General features: G+C 43.3%; 1 protein-coding gene across 1 annotated transcript in view; it reads right to left on the bottom strand.

The window, feature by feature from the left end:
- Window positions 1-20,632, bottom strand: part of HSD17B12 (hydroxysteroid 17-beta dehydrogenase 12) — an 86,555-nt gene that overhangs the window by 39,065 nt on the left and 26,858 nt on the right. The window contains exons 2-3 of the mRNA XM_070760714.1: window positions 15,100-15,146; window positions 5,123-5,198 (exon numbers count right to left, since the gene is read on the bottom strand). Of these exons, the coding sequence (XP_070616815.1) occupies window positions 5,123-5,198; window positions 15,100-15,146 (123 nt within the window). The remainder of the gene's footprint in view (window positions 1-5,122; window positions 5,199-15,099; window positions 15,147-20,632) is intronic.

The raw sequence follows: 20,632 nt of genomic DNA on the forward strand, positions 1-20,632 counted from the left end.
CAGGGGAGGAGGGTGTGGTCAAACGCCGCAGTGTTCTCCACGCTCCACTGGAGAACTCCAGTATTCCTGCCACTAGGAGGTCCGGCTCAATCAGAACGGACCAGAACCGGGGGGAAAGAGAGGCGCCTGCCAGCAAGCTGGGATGGTAGCAAACCATCCACGGAGCCGACAAAGTCCTCTCATTCTGTGTCAATGGAAAATGACATTGTTGTCCTAGCTGGATTGATTGTTGAAGTCCGCTGGGAAGGAAGATGCTGGACAGTGGGAAGAAGGTAGTAAACAGAAGCTGTGCTTTTTTACAGATAGAAGCCCAAAATAGATTGTTTTAAAAAAATCAAAAGGGAACTCTGTGAAGAATGTTTTCCAAGCCCTATGTCAGGTCGACACCCGAAGTCTTTGCAGGTTTTTTTTCATTAATCTAACTTGCTCTGAGTAAGTTTCTTTCCAGCCCTAACCAGGTGCTAACAATGTTCCCAGCTTTTACCGACTTGCAAGCTCTTTCACTGTTATACTCTGCCCAGAAAGTATTCCAAAGATCTGTCTTTGTAGGGGTTTTTTCATTGTTTTACTTGCTCCAGATATTTCTTCCCAGCCCTAATTAGGTGCCCAATATACCCAAGCATTTTCATTGTTAGTCTCTGTGAAGAATGTTTTCAAAGCCCTAAGTCTTTGCATGTTTTCCCCCCATTGGTCTAACTTGCTCCAAATGTTTCTTTCCAGCCCTAATTAGGTGCTAATGATGTTCCCTGCTCTTACGGCTTGCAAGCTCTTTCATTGTTACTGTCTTTGAAGAATGTTTTCCAAACCCTGTCTTTGTAGGTTTTCTCCCCATTGTTTTATTTGCTCTGAATGTTCCTTTCCAGCCCTAACCAGGTGCTAACAATGTTCCCAGCTCTTACTGGCTTGCAAGTTCTTTCATTGTTACTCTCTCAGAATAAAAAAATGTAAGCCCTTAATCAGGAGATAAAATAATGTGCTGAAGCTGACCAGACTAAGGATATTAGCTAGATGAATACCTGGTAAGCAGATTCTTTTCCCTATTTTCCTCCCCCAAAACTAAGATGCATCTTATATTCTGGTACGTCTTATACTCTGAAAAATATGGTAGTTCTATAATTCAAGATTAAGGTCACAGAGAAAAAAAGAGACTCTCCAAGCGGAAATTTCTGTGACACTTTAGGATGGGCTGAATCCAGCAGTTTGCTCAATATAATTCCTAGAGTAGCTTTTTCTTATCACATGTTATTTATTTATTTATTCATTCATTCATTCATTCATTCATTCATTCGACTCCTATGCCATCCTTATCAACCGACTCAGTCAGTTTTACTCTTCCGGTTTCCATCAAGTCCCCAACTACGACTTAGGAACAGATTAGGAGGTATTCAGAAAAATTCATTACCTATTTCCTCCAAAAGCGAACACCTACAGGACCCTGATTTCTTTCACCCATGAAAAGAAATTCATGGATGAGTAAACCCCAATATTATCAAATGTGCATAAGTTGTATTCAATCATCTAATTATTTATGTTTCAGCATTTGTTTCAGCATCAGGAAAGCAAAACCTACTCTGTATTTTCTGTGGACAATATTTTGCACCAAATTACTGTCATATGGAATACTACCTTACTTTTAGGAAGTCTTAGTGTCTTTGTATATATAATCATATCCAAAAGGCATCAATCATTTACTTATTTAATAAATTTGTATGCACCTAGATCATACAGACAACTCTAGGCAGTTACCCAGAAGATGGCAGATAAATCAACACAAAAACAAAGCCATAAAGTCACGTGGAATTTAATAAACCACTTGTCTTTTAGCAAACAAAAACCCTGGCAACCTAAGACTTTTTACTTATCCAGTGTTCTTCTATTAAGAGTAATTTATCTGAGTGATTTACCTATTTGAATTTCTGTTAAAAAAATTTTTGTTGAGCAGTCTTTAACAACCACATACCCTTCCTGCATATCCACATATCTTACTGCCTTGTCCACATATCCACATGAGTCATGTTATAATATCAATATGACACATTTGATTTCTTATTCTAAATATTTTAAAAAATAGTCCAATTTCCACAGGTATACTCTATCCAAATTCTGCATTACAAGTATACAAAATTTTCAGAACATACCTTGGAGCAAAACCATTTAGAATGTCTTAGACCAGCGATTCCCAAACATAGATAAGCTACCCAAAATTGGGTACAAATGGTTTTTCCTTGGGTAATGACATACAAACTCATTATTCAAACATAACAGGGACATTCAACTAAGGACTTTCTGATAAGTGAGAAAAAAGGGCTTTCTTGTAAGCAGATTGGATAATGAGCCGGGGTGGCGCAGCAGGTAGAGTGCTGTACTGCAGGCCACTGAAGCTGACTGTAGATCTGAAGGTCAGCAGTTCAAATCTCATCACCGGTTCAAGGTTGACTCAGCCTTCCATCCTTCCGAGGTGGGTAAAATGAGGACCCGGATTGTGGGGGCAATAGCCTGGCTCTGTTAAAAAGTGCTATTGCTAGCATGTTGTAAGCCGCCCTGAGTCTAAAGAGAAGGGCGGCATAAAAATTGAATGAATGAATGAATGAATGAATGAATGAATGAATGAATGAATAATGAAAGAAAAAGTTTGGGAGGCATCGCCTTAGACTTTATTGCACTGGAAAAACCAATCTGTTTTTTAAACTGACTTCTCTGTAAAGTATTTGTCTTTCCTTGTGGAAACATCAATCTTAATTAACCTTGTGCTGCCTTGAAGTATTTTTCCTCCTAGCCTTTTATACCATTGGCACATTTTTCTTATTTAAACAAAATTTAAATTCCAGGAATTGTGGAAAAAATACACAGAAGACATACTGCCCAGGATATGATGCAGTTGAAAAGTAGGGAACTGTACTTAATTATTGATATTACAATATGTTTAATTTAAACCCTCAGATTGTGGTTTGTACAATATTGTTCTACTGTTGTCAAAATGCCAGCTAGACTAGAAGCAGGAGTCAAGTGGGGACCCAGTCTGGAATCACTGCACAGTTGCAAGCAGAGTACGTTTAACCTCCCCCAAGATCCATAAAGCTTTATCTGGTCCTTCTCAGAGGAAGAAAACCAATTTGGGGAAATTCTTGTAATATAGTTAACAGACAATACGTCTGCTCACTTAAGCTATTTATGAGTGGCTCTGGTTGCTTGTGCCTGACATGTACTCTTTCAAATCACTGGTGGTAATGACAGGGCTGGGGAGTTTTATTCTGCCACTAGAATGATGTCAAATATATTCAATGACACCCAAGATGATCTGCTAGAAAGGGAGCATCCTGCTTGGAAAAGAGATGTTTTTATAATAAATGTTTTATCAATATAAGGAGGGGAGGGGATAAATTCCCTATCTTTTCAACTACTGGAAAAGAGCTGCAGGAAACATTAATCTTACTAAAGAACCTTTCATAAATTTGAATGATTTAAGCCCAAGGAAAATTATATTCGTTTTAAACTTCTTCTACAAGGTTGTCATGATGCTACTCGTGTCTGAGTGAATTCCTCATGCTTATGATAATGAGGGCTATTTTTAGCCTTGTTTAAAGGCAGACATCTGCCCAGAGGTTCCTGTATGAATTTTACGACATTCAGACTCTTGTAGATAACTAAGCTTTGTTTTGAAACATTTGGTGATTTTTAATGTGTTTAACATATTTTTTTGTAATAGTTGATTTTTGAAGTTGCATCTAAAAAGTGTTTCGACATTAAAATTGATAATTCAGAGATACTGTGCATTGTAAAGCCAACTACAGTGGTACCTCAAGATACGAACCCCTCGTCTTACGAACAACTCGTGATACGAACCCGGGGTTCAGAAAAATGTTGCCTCTTCTTACGAACTTTTTTTGAGTTACGAACCGGCATTCGGAGACTGCTGGGAAGCCGCGCAGCTGTTTTAAAAGATGACAGCCGGGCGGCGGGGCTTCCCAGCAGCCTCCCGAACGCTGGTTCGTAACTCGAAAAAAGTTCGTAAGAAGAGGCAAAATTTTTCTGAACCCCGGGTTCGGTTCGGGAGGTTGCTGGGAAGCCCCCCAGGCCGGCTGTCACCTTTTAAAACAGCCGCGCGGCTTCCCAGCAGTCTCCGAACGCCGAACGCGGAAGTTCGGGTTTGGCGTTCGGCTTCGGGAAGCTGCTGGGAAGCCGCACGGCTGTTTTAAAAGGTGACAGCCGGCCTGGGGGGCTTCCCAGCAACCTCCCAAACCCCGAACTTTTGCCGAACTTCCGGGTTCGGGAGGTTGCTGGGAAGCCCCCCAGGCCGGCTGTCACCTTTTAAAACAGTCGCGCGGCTTCCCAGCAGTCGCCGAACACCGAATGCGGAAGTTCGGGTTTGGCGTTCGGCTTCGGGAAGCTGCTGGGAAGCCGCGCGGCTGTTTTAAAAGGTGACAGCCGGCCTGGGGGGCTTCCCAGCAACCTCCCGAACCCCGAACTTTTGCTGAACTTCCGGGTTTGGGGTTCGGGAGGTTGCTGGGAAGCCCCCCAGGCCGGCTGTCACCTTTTAAAATAGCCGTGCGGCTTCCCAGCAGTCGCCGAACGCCGGTTTTTTGCGGCGGGGTTTTTTGGTTGCATGGATTAATTGACTTTACATTGTTTCCTAGGGGAAACAATGTTTCGTCTTACGAACCTTTCGTCTTACGAACCTCCCCCTGGAACCAATTAGGTTCGTAAGACGAGGTATGACTGTACACTAAATCAAGTGTAAACAGTATTTTATTCCTCTTTCAGCTATAAGTGCACTGTTTTTCAATTCTTCTAGATTCTATGGAAACCCAGATAATCATGTCTAAAAGTGTCTCATTGTTGAGTTTTTGAAATCATTTTAGGCCAATTCTGTCTTTGTCAGAAAAGTGATCTTGCTTCTTATGGTGACAAAGAATTGATTTCATAAAAACTAAATATGATCATGCATGATTAGTATTTGGACAGAAGACTACCAGAAAATTCCAGTGTCTAAAACAAAAGAATGTTGGAATAAAGCAATAGCAAAATACTTCTATTTTTAGGAAAACTATATGGGCATTCTCTTGAAATCAGAATTCAGAAGTTTTTTTTTAATTGATCAAGAAAAACCAAGAAAAATACTCACCTAATTCACTGGCAGCCTTATCCAGTCTTTCTTGAGATCTGCTGATAAGAACCACTTTCATTCCTTTTTTTGCTAACTGAGAATATTAAAAAAAAATACAACATTAATTCCAATTCTGTACAAGCTCAGAATCATTATTAAAAATTGCAAATGTGGGGTTGAATCCAAAGATTCTGCCAGAAGGAAACCTTAATACCCACCTAATTCCAAATAAGTGTCTCAAACAGGAAAAAAACACATTTTATATACAAATAGTTTTTGACTTATAACCTTTTGCTTAGCAACCATTTAAAATTATGTCATGCCAACAAAAAGGGGCTTAGGCGAAACAGTGAAGGACCGGCCCGTGGTACCTCTGTCTGCAAAAACAGGCTCTCAATCTCCGTTTTTGGATGGAATGGACTCCTGCAACCCTTTGCCAGCAAAATCGGCTCTCAGGAGGGCTGCATGCTAAGCAACATCTTACTGAAATGAATTCTCCTATTTTTAAAAAAAACTGAAAGAGGTTTAGGTAAATGAATCACACAAATTTCTGTTTTATTTATAGAAGTAGGAAGAAAATTAGCTAGAAAATTGTGTCAAATGTTTTTAATTTCTTTTTACACAGAGTGCAGCTGAAACAAACCTAAGAGTCTTCTCCACACAATCTAGAAAATAGGCGTTGATTGCTTACCCGAACGCCTCTTCTCGTACGGTGAGCGGGTACAGCAGTCACATGGGTTGCTCCTGTCCAATCCGATGGGACTGAGCCTAGTATTAAAAAAGCTTGCTGGATCCGCCCCTTCCCCAGAATTCACGAATCCGTAGACTAGGCTCAGATGTGAAGGCTCATTAGTGTTCAACTCTCATTGTTAGAAGAGAAATAGGTATAGAAGTCATAGAAGACACATACAAGGGAGGGAAGTGACTGCTGTACCCGCTCACGGTACGAGAAGAGGCGTTCAGGTAAGCAATCAACGCCTATTCTCCGTACTGAAGGAGCGGGTCCAGCAGTCACATGGGACATACCCAATAGATTGGTCCCTAGGGTGGGATTAGATTGCTATCGTGAGAGATAACGGATTGGAGTACTCTTCTGCCGAAGGCAGCGTCCGCTGAAGCATAAGAATCGATCTTGTAGTGCCTTATGAAGGAATTTGGTGAGGCCCAAGTGGCTGCTTTGCAGACTTCCTCCAACGGGGCTTGAGTCGCCCAAGCGGCAGATGTGGCAGCACTTCTGGTGGAGTGCGCTGTAATGTTCTTTGGGATGGAGAGGGAGGCTGTCTCATATGCTTTAGAGATGGTCCCTCTGATCCAACGGCCTATTACTGTAGAAGATGCTTTGGAACCCATGGATCTGGGATGATAGGCCACGAAGAGCGCTTCGGACCTCCTAATGGGTCCTGTGCGTTGAATATAAGTATTTAACGCTCTAGTAAGGTCCAGAGTGTGCCATCTAATTGCCAGGGGATGCTCCCGTTGGAGACAGAAAGAAGGTAATACAATATCCTGGGATCTGTGGAACATGGAACTGACCTTTGGTAGAAAGGTGGGATCCAGTCGCAGAACCACCTTGTCCTGGTGGAACTGGCAGAGGTCCTGCCTGATTGAGAGGGCTGCCAACTCAGATATGCGTCGGGCGGAAGTAATCGCCACCAGGAATGCTACCTTAAATGATAGGTACCTGAGGGACGCTGATTTCAGGGGTTCATAGGGTGCCTGAGTGAGGGAATGAAGAACCCGTGGCAAGTCCCAGGAAGGATATCTGTGGATCTTAGAAGGCCTGAGATTGGCAATTCCTTTGAGAAATTCTTGAATTTCCGGGAAGGAAAGGAGAGGCTGCCTGCGAGGCCCTGCCAAAACAGAAGAGATGGCTGCCAGGTGGCGACGGATGGTGCTGGTGGAAAGGCCTTGATGGAAACCTTTCATGAGGAAGGAGATTATCCTGTGAATGGGAAGACACAGGGGAGATAAGCCTTCCTGCGAGCACCACTGATGGAATTTGGACCAAGTGTGGTCGTATATCCGATTGGTAGACCCTCTTCTAGCCCTCAGGATGATTTCCACTGTGTCCGGGTCATACCCTCGCAGGTCTAGGTCTCTCCTGATAATAGCCAGGCGGTGAGGTGGAACCACTCCGGGTCTAGATGAAAGGAGGCTCCCTGCCGCAACATATCCTCCGAAACGGGGAGTCGCCAGGGGTCCTGGACGGACAGATGTTGAAGGTCCGCAAACCAGGGCCTGCGAGGCCAGTGAGGGGCGATCAGGATTACTCGAGCCCTCTCTAGGATGATCTTGTGGATCACGTCTGGGAGAATTGGAATTGGAGGGAAGGCATACAGTAGACCTGGAGGCCAAGGAATCCTGAGAGCATTGATTGCCTCTGCTCCCGGGGATAGAAACCTGGAGATGAAGCGAGGGAGCTGGGCATTGGCTGCGGTCGCAAACAAGTCTAGTACTGGTTGACCGAACCTGAGGCAGACCTGGTGGAACAATGCCTGATGGAGGTTCCACTCTCCTGGATCTATAGTCGCTCGTGAGAGCCAGTCCGCTTGGACGTTGAGGCTCCCCGAGATGTGATCTGCTAGTAGCGACTGGAGGTGTCTCTCCGCCCAAAGGCCCAATTTTTGGGCCTCCCTCATGAGGGCCTTGGATCTGGTGCCTCCCTGTCTGCAAATGTGGCTTTTTGTGGCTATGTTGTCCATAAGGATCAGAACATGCTGGTTGATGATGTGAGGTTTGAACTGTTTGAGGGCCAGGGAAACCGCTCTCAATTCTAGCCAATTGATGGGCCTGGAGGCTTCCTCCCGTGACCACGTGCCCTGGGCTATTAGGCCCTGGGCATGGGCCCCCCAGCCCGATAGGCTGGCATCTGTGGTTACTACAAACTGGTCTGGGCACCTGAATGGAGATCCTTTGTCCAGGGCTGGAGAAGTCCACCACTTGAGGGATCTGCGAACTGCCTGTGTAATGGTGATGCGACGAGTCGAGTTGCTGAGCCCCGATCTCTGAAATGGTAACAGAAGCCACTGGAGTTCCCTGGCGTGAAGACGAGCCCAGGGGATAATGCCAATGCACGACACCATTTTCCCCAGAAGGGAGGATAGGGTGACTATGGAGGCTGACTGTTGAGATAGGATACGTGAAATAAGATCCAATATGCTAAGTTTTCTCTCAGAAGAGAGGAAAACCTGGGATATCTCTGAATTAATGATGGTTCCCAGATGTAGAATGGAAGTAGATGGCCTAAGGAGGCTCTTACTGAAATTTATGGAAAACCCATGGTTCTGTAGGACCGACATGGTGGAGGAGAGATCTGCAGCCACTCCATCCTTAGAATTTCCATGAATTAGAATGTCATCTAAATAACATAAAATATGGATGGGCGTGGCCCGGATATGTGCCGCCAGGGATCCCAAGAGCTTGGTAAAGACTCTGGGAGCCGAGGAAAGCCCAAATGGCATAGCCCTATACTGAAAATGTTTGCCCTGGAAGGCAAAACGTAAGAATTCCCTGTGGCATTTTGCAATGGGAATATGGAGGTAGGCTTCCGTAAGGTCCAGCGAGACCATAAAGTCCCCCGGATGCAGGGCGGCTAAGATGGAGGACAAGGAATGCATTTTAAATTTCCTGTATTTAATGAATTGGTTCAAATTCTTTAGGTCTAAAATGGCTCTCCAGCCTCCAGAGGTCTTAGGGACCATAAAGAGGATGGAGTAGAAGCCCAAACCTCTCTGGAGAGAGGGGACCGGTTGGATAGCTTTAATAGCCAATAAGTGAGAAATAGCTTCCTCCATTCGGATACGAGATGGAGAAGAGCTGGGAGAAGGGCAAGAAATAAAACGTTTAGGAGGGAAAGAAATAAACTCTAAACGGAGGCCCCTTTCTACAGTGTCAATGACCCAGGGGTCCTTACAGGAACGGCGCCAACTGGTGGAGAACCAGGCTAGGCGACCGCCTATCGGAAAAGCAGAAAACTCACCATCTGGGTTTTTTGGAAGCTCTGGTCGAAGAGGCTCCTCTCTGGTAGCGGGAACCTCTGCCCCTGGTGTTTCTAGATTGGGATCGAAAATGAGGGGAATACTGACCTGGATTCCTTTGAAAGGCGAACCCTTGATCCTGTTGACGACTTGGGCGCCGAAAGGACTGTGGTTTAGGGGCCTTCTTGGTGGTAGGCCCCAATACTTTTTTCTTGTCCGTGGTCTCTGTAAGGAGAGGGTCCAGAAGATCTCCGAAGAGGTGATCATGTTTCAGAGGACCCATTGCTAACTGCCACTTCTGTCTAACTCCCGCCTGCCAAGGACGGAGCCATAACAGTCTTCTGGCCGTTGTAGAGGCCGCTACTGACCTGGCTGCGAATCTGGAAGATTGTAGAGTAGCATCCGCTACATATTGGGCAGCTGCGAAGATTTTATTAAAATCTTGTTGGCCACGTAGATCATCTGGGGGCAGATGTTGTTGGAGCTGGCGAAGCCACAAGAGCATAGCTCTGGAGAAGAAGGATGCTGCTGCAGAACTTTTAATGGCCCATGAATCTGCGAAGAAACCTCTCTTGAGCATTTGTTCGAGACGCTTGTCTTCTGGGCGCAGGACCTCCTCTGCTTCGCCAGGCATGGCCGCAGCAGAATGGAGTGTCTTCACCGGTTCATCTGGCCTGGGACAGGCTAGAAGTTCCTCATAAGAGGGAGAGAGCTTGTAAAGCTTCCTATCCTTGGGAGTGGGATTAAAACTAGCGGTTGGATGGTCCCATTGTTTGAGCAAGGCGTCTTTGAACAGTTTGGGCATAGGAATTACCTCAGTATCTTCCTGCTCTTCCATGAAATAAGGGAGATTTTCCTCCGGAGGGTCTGTGGAAGGAGTAGCCTGCTTTTCCTGCCCGGCTAGCCCCGTGGAAGCTCTAGCCTTGAGAAGGAGAGATTTGAAGAGTTGAGATGGAAAAATGGCAGCTGGGGCTGGAATCTTAATTTGAGATTCCTCGTCTTCCAACAGACGCTGAAAGGGGTCATCATCCTCTTCTACATCCACGCCCTCATTCTCTTCCTGAGAAGAATCTGAGTCCTCAATGATTGGGGCTCTATAGGAAGAAGGAGAGCTCACGGGACGGGAGGAGCGTGGAGGGGGATGAGACAGCGAAGGTACATTGATGGCTGAGAGTTTAGCATCAATGGTTTTAGTCAAAACAGACAAAATAGATTGAAACTCCGGAGGCAAGGAAGAGATATCAGCCGGAAAGTTAGAAGGATCCCTGAAGGCCTGAGCAGGATCTGGCTGGGAGGAATCTTCATTAATATCTGGCTCCTCTGGACCTAAGCCCCATAGGTTAGGTTGGGGTGGATTTAGGTTTGGCTCATCCAGAGATAGCACAGGAACCCCAGAGAGAGGCAGGTTAGAAGCCTCTGGGGGGGGTTGGATTAGTATGCACTTGGGCCTGCACCTTTAAACGTTTGGCTGATTTATCATGTATTTTTTGTAGGGCTAGGTCCCTTCTCTTCTCAGCCCTGGTGGACTTGGCCAAAGAATGGGCTCCTGAAGAAGAGGAGGAAGAGGCCTGGGGAATATTAGAAGTATCATCTCCGGTAGGCCTAACCTCTCTGGGACCTTTGGTAGTGCCTCTCTTGGGAAAAGAAGCCATAGTCTGAATAAAATTACAGAAGACAAGGCTTGAGCCAAAAGAAATTTGGGGGGAGAAGAATTTTAATGAGCTTTCCCAAGAGGAGAAGTGACCCTGCTCCTAGGCCCAGGAGCTACTGCGACTTAGGGGCAATCCGGACGGTACCAAGAGTTCGTGTCCCTAAATGCAGCGTGGCAGGCCTCACTAAACTTAACTTAAGTAAACCAAGGCACACTGGTTGGAGGCCACGTCCGTGGAGAATGGACCTGAGGAAACTCACAGCTACTCCAGGGTCAGGCGGCGGACTGGCAGCACTGATGGATGACCAAGAAGGGCAAACCGAAAGTGCGAAGTTACTGGGCGCGAGGGCCTTCGCGCCAAAAAAACCCGCTCCGTTTTTGTTTGTTTTTTTTTAATGAACGGAGGGAACTAAGTCCAGGAGACAAACAAGTCCCACACCGCAGGAGGTAAATAGCCCTTAATTTATAATAACAATGGCTTGCCCGGCAGAACCTCCAGACCGAGAGGAAATATGTAAATTCCAAGCCGGCCGCAGCAGCAGCACGGGAGGGAAAAAAAGCCGCAAATGGCTGCGCTGCCCACTTCTCCCCCAAACTCGAAGCCCGTACGGCTGAGTTGTTTGCAATGCCGGCAAGCTTAAAAGGTGACAAAATCTTACTTTGTTGAAGAGAAAGAGTCGAAGGGAAGGTGTTTTTGAGAGAGAACGAGCGTTCACGAGACCCGCTGGATGCGGGGACTGAGCGAATTCTGGGGAAGGGGCGGATCCAACAAGCTTTTTTAATACTAGGCTCAGTCCCATCGGATTGGACAGGAGCAACCCATGTGACTGCTGGACCCGCTCCTTCAGTATGGAGAATGGAGTTTCATCTTAACTTTTACTCAGGCTTACGATACAACATCTAAACACAACTTTCAACCCCTCAGCAAAGTTCAGAACTCCAGATTCTTCAAATGAAAACTGCTATGTCAGAAATATGTCTATAAGGATACTGGAAAGGGCGCAAGTCGTAGAAACATTTAGCGATGCTTAGTAAGTTTCATAACCACATTCAAATGGACACATGGAGTGGAAAAACAGAGAATAAACTTTTTTTTAACTAGACTTGATATTGTTGGGATGTCATAAAATGAATAAAATCCTCTAATGTTTACCAGAGAATGGGAAACAGCGAGGATGGAGTAAAGGCACCTTTGCAGCTTGCCAATACAGAGAGTGGCAGTAGATATCCGGAGGCGTCTTAACTTCAATCACTCTAGAGAAAGCAATATGTACTGTGGCCTATGCCATTACCTTGTTGTTTTTTTAAAAACCCTGAAAGCCCAACTATTCCTCAGGTCGTTGGGAAACACTTTTCACAACTGTATATGTCAGCAGAACATTTTCTCCCACCACACACACACTGCTTCCTCCCTACCCATTTTTTGGTCTTATTGATTTGAATGTTCTACACAGCCTGGACTCATTCGAGTTAGGCAAGCTTTTAGATTCAATTGATGAATGGATATGGAGGTTAATCTGGATTAATGCAAAATGGTAAATCAAGACTTGATTGAGTTGTTTACCAGGATAGCTGTTGGAATCATGATAGATATAGCAATTACTTGTTATAGTTACAGGCCACCCACGGTATGGAATATTCTAATTTTAGGCCCTTACCTTCTCAAAAAAATTAGCTTAATTGAGAAGTTAAATGGAACATTTGGCTCCAAGAAAAATCTAATAACTGGAGTTTGATAGTGCTTTATTTCTTGTTTTCCTTTAGTTGGGATTTTCCTTTTCAAATCAATGTATGGCAGAAATGTTCGAAGGTCACTGTAACTGATGCATTATCAGTTGAGAAATAAGACATAAGGAGGCTGGACTTTTAAAACAGGAATTGGTATAACTGGAGATTTTATCTTGCAACTATGGAAAACCTCATTTGCCCAATGAGAATTTACTCTCTGTATTCTATAATGAGCTTAGTTACGGGCATAAAATAAGTTAGTACTATTAAAACTGAATTATCATTCAAGTAACCATTTCTAAATGTGGTCTGATTAGCACATCTTGGCAGCATACTATGCTAATACAAAAACAAAACTTTAAGACATACCAGTAATTAATTTCAAAACGGTCACATTATGGAATATAAAATTTATTTAAATAAAAAAGATTATAAGTAAAAACTCTAATGCCCCACTGTAACTCAGAATGTAGGTAACTGGCCTACAGCACTCTTATGATATATCCTTACTGCCAAATTTGAATTGGGGAGGAGGGGAGAGACTGTTCTGGGAAGGATGAGTGGAGAATATCAGAAGTGTATGCCAAGAATATATATTCCCAATAAGGTCACCTAAGGCATGAAGGTCATCCCTGCTGCTCACATAAAGCAAGCAGACATTTATACTGGACAGCAACTATATATAAAGAACTGGTCTCCACAATCACTTTAGTGATGATAGCAAAGACATTGTTTTATACTATACAGGAGAAGGCAGTCATAAACCACTCCTGTATTTTTACCAAGAAAATCACATAGATGGAAAATCTAACATAATGAGCCTCTCAGATCAGATGGCATTCCAAAAGCTACTGAAAAGATGCTGAAGATCTTTTGGAGCGCGCTAATAGTGTTTATGACATAGCTACATTAGCTGCCGAGCACGTTGACTCCTTTTGCCCCTGGAAAAGAACCTGTTGAGCTGAGTGTTTGATGGGGAAGCGAACTGGTCCAGGTTCTGTTCCCCGAACGTTCTTGACAGCTCCCTGAATAGGTCCGGATGCAGTCACCACTCTGTGTGATTGACCGCGGTCCTGCGGAGCCAGTCTGCCTGCACACTGTTTACTCCTGAGATGTGCTCTGCTCTGATGGACAGCAGATGTTTCTCTGCACAGAGGCCTAGTTGTTTGGCCTCCTGCATGAGTATCTTGGAATGGCACTGCCTTGGCTAAAAAGCCGAAGCCTCTGTGCTGCTGGCCTTCTGATGGCCACTTTTCTACCTGGAGCCGAGGTCTTGCTATTTTGGAGTCCAAGGGAATGTTCTGTTTTCTTTCCAGAAATTGCTCTTTGCATCCTGCTCTCTTAAAGGCTGAGTGAAAACTGGCGCAGCCACACTCAAGGAATGACCAAGAAAAACGAGGAGCAAAACCCCACTCCATTGGACTCTCTCCTCGACACAAAGGAGAACATCAAAAATTGCTTTGAAGCTCTGAAATTTACTGATAGAAAACCAGAGGAATTATGGAATGAATGTAACGATATGTTAGGGATGAGTTTCCAAAGGATTTTGGAACTAAGCAAGTGAGAACACATGACTGGCCTGTCACTTCCTGTATTTGCACCATTTAAAGTGAAGTCTGCAGCCAAACTTTTGCATGTGTGCACCTATGGTCCAGGTCAAGATATCAAGTTAGAAAGAGTCTGTCATGGAGAAATCTGTGTGATTGTTAACATTTTGTACAAATATGGTTGCACACAATCAATTACAAGAAAAATAATATTGATCAGGTGTGAATACAATAAGTTAGAATATTATTTTCAAAATGTATATGCACAGCAGATTCAAGTTATTAATAAATTAATTGAAAAGATGGTGATTCTGTTGAGATTTAAGATGGACCAAAGGCAATTCAGAGCACAGTACCCATATCTTTCATGTGTATTAATTAGTACAAATTTCTGTGTATGTCAGTCACCTGTTCATAGAAGAACTGACTTATCTGACCTAAATTTATACAAGGAATGCAAAAATGACAGCTGGCTTTTAGCACATGAACACCAAGTACAATGTAACATACTGAATAAATAGAATACATAAGAATTACTAGTACTACAATCAGGGGACTGCTTATACATAGCTTGCATGTATAATATTGCAAAATATTTTCAATATGAATTATCTCGTGTTCAAAACAGAATGCTTCAATTGCTATAGAAATTTTTGAGCTTGAAACTAATGGATAAATACCTGGTGTATTACAATAACTTATAGTGACTCACCTCTAATATACATGAAGGGAATTTTAAAAGGAAACTTCTACAGTATGAAATAATAAATTTGATTATGAGTATAACCAATCATCCTAGGGAAAAATACAATGTACACATCTTCCAGCAGCAAAACCTAACGCTAATGGGGATAACCATAATCACAGCCTCCCCTCTTTTTCACAGTAGAATTCATCCTTGCCATTCTAATCCAAATTGAATTTACTTGTATCTTTTAAATGTATTTAGTGGTTTTTCAATATATATGAAGAAAACACTTATTCTTGAATTACTTTTATAATGGGAAACAATTCCAAAACCGATCAGCACTAAAATAATACACAGGAATCACTATTTGGGTCAGGGCTGAGGTATACAAACTTAAAACTTACCGCTTCTGCATAAGCCTTTCCAATTCCATCTGTAGCTCCTGTGATAACTATAAAATAAAGAGCAGAGAAGAAAATAGAATTATGAGAGTGAATTAAAATTTCCAAAGTACAGAATATCATAAACATTAGATATTAATATTCTCGTTACAAAGGTGCCTTTAAGGAGACTCTTTAATTCTCCCCAACTGAAGCATCGCACAGATGGTCCTGGACTTACAACCATTCGTTTGACATCTTTGTTGAAGTTATGGCAGCACTGAAAAAAGTGACTTATGATCAGTCCTTGCACTTATGACCATTGCTGCATCCCTGTGTGCAAAATTTGGGCATGGGGAAATTGGCTTTTATGATAATTGCAGCATCCTAGTGCCATATGACCGTCATGTGCAACCTTCCCAGGTGGCTTCTCAGAAGCAGAGTCAATGGGGGAAGCTAAAGTTGTACAGTGACTGCATGATTTATTATTTATTTATTAATCAGATTTATATGCCGCTCCTCTCTGAAGACTCGGGGTGGCTTACAACATATAGGAAACAATATACAGTGGTACCTCTGCTTAAGAACGTCTCTACTTAAGAACTTTTCTAGATAAGAACCGGGTGTTCAAGATTTTTTTGCCTCTTCTTAAGAACCATTTTCTACTTAAGAACTTGAGCCCGGAAAAATTTCCCAGGAAATTTGAGAGTGACACGAAGGCCCGGCCAGTTTCCTGCCACTCCCCCTTTAATCCTGGCAATTTTGGGCTTTTCTGGGCTGCCAGAGGAGCCTTGAGGTGGTGCTTAAGGAGGCTTTGGCAGTCCAGAGCGAACGAAGCATTTTCCTTTCTCCGGGCGCTTGGAGAGGGAATAAACTGCCAGTGCCCAGAGAAAAGAAATGCTCACTTTGCTTTGGGCAGCGACTGTCCTTCTCCTCTTCTTCCTCCTTCTCCTCCCACCCAAATTCCGAGCTTTTATTTCGTTCCTGATGGGTTTGCACGCATTATTTGCTTTTACATTGATTCCTATGGGAAAAATTGCTTCTATTTACAAACTTTTCTACTTAAGAACCTGGTCACGGAGTGAATTAAGTTCTTAAGTAGAGGTACCACTGTACATCCTAAATTCAATTAATTAAAATTGATAATCTAAAAAACCCAAGAACCAATTAAAATACTCTCATACCCATTCAGTCAACAGGCTCACAATACAATCGTCGGCCCAGGGATAGCATCTAATGACCCCCAGGCCTGGGGGCATAAATGAGTCTTCAGGCTATTACGGAATTTGTTCAATGACTGCAGAAGTTCACTTATAACCGCAACAAAATGATAGTAAAACCAGGTGTCACTAACTTAATGACTGCATTGCTTAGCATTGGCAGTTTTTGTTCCAATTATGGTTGCAAATAAACTACAGATAGTACCTGTAGTATCTGCATTATTTTATCATCTCCATAAAAATTAGAATTGGAGACTATTGTGAATGAATTAACAATATCCAGATGCAAATGATTCCATTACAAGTTAACATGAAATAACAAGTTCCTGTATATCCCTAACACAAATTACCAGTCACCATTATTTAACAATAGAAGAAGCGATTTCACTTGCCTGGTCTGTTTCTTTTTAGGTGGTTTAAAATGTAGAGGACCAGTTTACTATTTTAACTGGAGCATGTGACAAACCAAAAGAGAACCAGTTTTGCTGATAGTTTGGCTCCAATATATGTTTTAAAACCTCGGAACTTTAAACAGTACTAACGGTACAAAGAAACAGAGCAATGGCAACTGAAGGCCAGATATGTCTGGGATTTTAGAATACAAACATATGCCTCATAGACCCAACAATTGTTGGTAAGAAAAACAGAAAAGAATGGGTAGTGGATGTGGCAGTAGCTAGAGACAGCAAACTAAAAGAGAAAGAACTGGAGAAAATCACAAAATACAAAGACCTGCAAAGAGAACAACTGTAGCAGAAGAAATAAAGATCATACTAACAGTAATAGGCACATTGGGTGCAATCCCAAAACATCTGGAGCATCACTTGAACAGCGTCAGAATTGACAAAATCACAATTAGTAAAGGCAGCTTTACTCAGAACAGCTTACACCCTGCCATACCTTCAATATCATCAAACAACATCTGCCTTAGGAAGGATTCAATGTGGATAAAAAATGCCAAATCTAGTCTAAACATCTGGTTGATTTGGGCAACAAACCAGAGTAATAATAACAACCACAACAAATATCCCAATATTTCCTCCACAAATCACCATTCAAGTTAAACTGAAGTGCTTCCCTTGAAAGCAAGGAAAACTCCTTTAAATAACTTAATGCTGGCACTTGGCCCTGTATGACAGCAAGATTCTCTGCAGTCATAAATAAGTTAATTTTAAAAAATTAACATGAGCTGGTTAAAATGTGTGGTTTTACCTACTGAATTTATTTTTATTAATAATATATCAAAATAAAAAAGCACGTTATATGAACACTTGAAGTTTGCACTCTACCCACTACCTGCCTTATACAAATGAGTTACTTGGAACTGGTTCAGCTCATGCCTTTTTGCCCCTTGAACACTTAATGCACAAACACTTGATTGATTAAATATTAATGCTGCAGTAAGCTTTGACAGCTGTCTTTTGTCTGGGTGCCTTTGGGAAGGGGAAATATATGCAATGACAAAGAGCTTGCATCAATATTCCTCTTGGGATCTATTACATGGAAAGCAAATTGCTATTTCAATTCTTTCTTGCTAAAAATAGCAGCCCCGATTGATTCAAGCAACAGAGCATCAGCTTAGCAATGCCAAATTTAGAAGCTACTGAAATCCCTAGAAGTGAAAGCTAATGGTGTCTAATATATGCTAACTCATATTTTAGTAAGAACAAAGGTGGTGAGTGTGGAGATCCTGGCAAGCTAATGTCAGTACCAATACACTACATCAAGAGAAGCCCTCCCCACAAAAAAAAATGTGTTACAAAAATGATAAAAATGTGAATTTTTTAAAATGTTTTTTTCATTTACAGTGTTAACAGAACACCTTCAGACTTTGCACCTTATCTTTCTTTTGTTCATTATACTTCCCACACTTAAATTATGCAAAGATATCACGACATCATAAAATTTGTGCAAAAGAATCACGACATCGTGGATTTTATATTAAAAGAACACAAACATGTAAGGTTTAGAAAGTTGGACCAAGAGAACTGCAACAACATAATGCCTGTATAAGAGAATATTTGTCATAGCTGTCCCCTGACTTCCCACTACAGTGATCCCCCGATTATCGCGAGGGTTCCGTTCCAAGACCCCTCGCGATAATCGATATTTCGGGATGTAGTGGTGCGGAAGTAAAAACACCATCTGCGCATGCGCGCCCCTTTTTCCATGGCCGCACATGCGCAGATGGTGGAGTTTGCGTGTGGGCGGCGGGGAAGACCCGGGGAAGACCCAGGGAAGGTTCCTTCGGCCGCCCAACAGCTGATCTGCTTCGCAGCGCGGCAGCAGCGAGGAGCCGAAGATGGGGTTTCCCCGTTGCCCAGGCAACGGGGAAACCCCATCTTCGGCTCCTCGCTGCTGCCGCGCTGCCGAGCAGATCAGCTGGTGGGCGGCCGAAGGAACCTTCCCTGGGTCTTCCCGCCGTCCAGGCAAAGGGGAAACCCCAAGATCGCTTGCCGCTTGCCCATCACCCGCTCGCCCGGCTGCTCGCTTGCCGCTCGAGAGCAAGAGGGGGAGAGATAGAGAAAGAGAGAGAAGGAAAGAAAGAGATGAGAGAGGGAGGAAGAGAGTGTGAGAGAGGAAGAAGCAAGATAGAGAAAGAGAGAGAGAAAGAAAGATGAGAAAGGAAGGGAGTGACGTCATCGGGTGGAAAAATCACGATATAGCCTTTCGCAATGATCGGGATCGCGAAACTCGGGGGATCACTGTATACTGATACAGGTTTTGGGTGAAGCATAGAGGCTGAAATAAACTTAAGATTTCCACATAGCTCGGAATCAAAACTGAAAATAACAGATGTCCGCACATTCTAGAGCACGGGTATCAAACTCAATCATGTCACATGACATATTGTGACATCTTTTGCTTTTGTGTAGCCACCAGTTTGCCACCCCTGTTCTAGAGGATTGGGAAAGATTGCAGACTAGTTGGTTAATTTAACTGGGAATTTTAAAAGTACAGTGGTACCCTCTGCCTAAGAACGCCTCTACTTACGAACTTTTCTAGATAAGAACCGGGTGTTCAAGATTTTTTTGCCTCTTCTCAAGAACCATTTTCCACTTACAAACCCGAGCCTCAAAAACTGTAACCAGAAAAGGCAGGGAGAAGCCTCCATGGGGCCTCTCTAGGAATCTCCTGGGAGGAAACAGGGCCAGAAAGGGTGGGGAAAAGCCTCTATGGGACCTCTCTAGGAATCTCCTGGGAGGAAACAGGGCCTCCACCCTCCCTGTGATTTCCCCAATCGTACACATTATTTGCTTTTACATTGATTCCTATGGGAAAAATTGCTTCTTCTTACAAACGTTTTTACTTACCGTATATACTCGAGTATAAACCGACCCGAGTATAAGCCGAGGCATCAGTTTTTGCCACAAAAACTGGGAAAACTTATTGACCCGAGTATAAGCCGAGGTTAGAAAATGCAGTGGCTACTTTTAACTTATAAAAATGGAAACAAAACTACGTTAATTGAGACATCAGTAGATTAAATATTTTAGAATATTTATTTCAAAGAAAACCAGTAAACCAGCTCTGTAAATTTAAGAGGATAAACAAAAGCAATCTGGTATTTGAAGTTGACGTCCACAAGCCATAATCTTGCCAGGTTTGAAGACCCTTGCACATCTAACCCTAACCCAGGGGTGTTTAAACTTGACAGTTTTAAGGCTGGTGGACTTCAACTCCCAGAATTCCTGCACCAGCCATGCTACCTCAGGAGTGGGAGTTGAAGTCCACAAGCCTTAAAACTGTCAAGTTTAAAGACCCTTTGCACTTCTAACCCTAACCTAGGGGTCTTTAAACTTGACAGTTTTAAGGCTGGTGGACTTCAACTCCCAGAATTCCTGCACCTCTTGCAACAGACTGGCTACCGGTAATGGGAACTTCCTGATCGATAGGATTTATACGGTACTCTAAAAGATGGGCGGGCGGGAGAGGCACACGCACAAAACACTTTCGCAGCACAAAAGCCTAATCTCCTTCACCTGAGCACAGGAACCGTCGTCTCCACGACAAGCACTTCAGGAGCCGAGCATGGGAACTGAGGGAAACCGCGCATGTGTGGGCGTGTACTTTTCCGAGCAATAGCAACAGATTGCATTGCTCTGGGAATTTGCAAGAGATTGCATTGCTCGGGGAGTTTGCAAGAGATTGCATTGCTCGGGCAGTTTGCAAGAGATTGCGTTGCTCGGGGAGTTTGCAACACATTGCATTGCTCCATGCATTCAGAGCAGAGGGCACTAAATAGAAGTGGCCAAACAGAAGGACCAGGACTCCCATTTCTGAGAGTCAGACATGGGGATCGGGCGGGATCGGGCTGCAGAGGTCGCGCTTTTCCA

The sequence above is a fragment of the Erythrolamprus reginae genome, chromosome 1 (genome assembly GCF_031021105.1).
Source record: "Erythrolamprus reginae isolate rEryReg1 chromosome 1, rEryReg1.hap1, whole genome shotgun sequence".
Taxonomy (NCBI): Eukaryota; Metazoa; Chordata; class Lepidosauria; order Squamata; family Dipsadidae; genus Erythrolamprus; species Erythrolamprus reginae.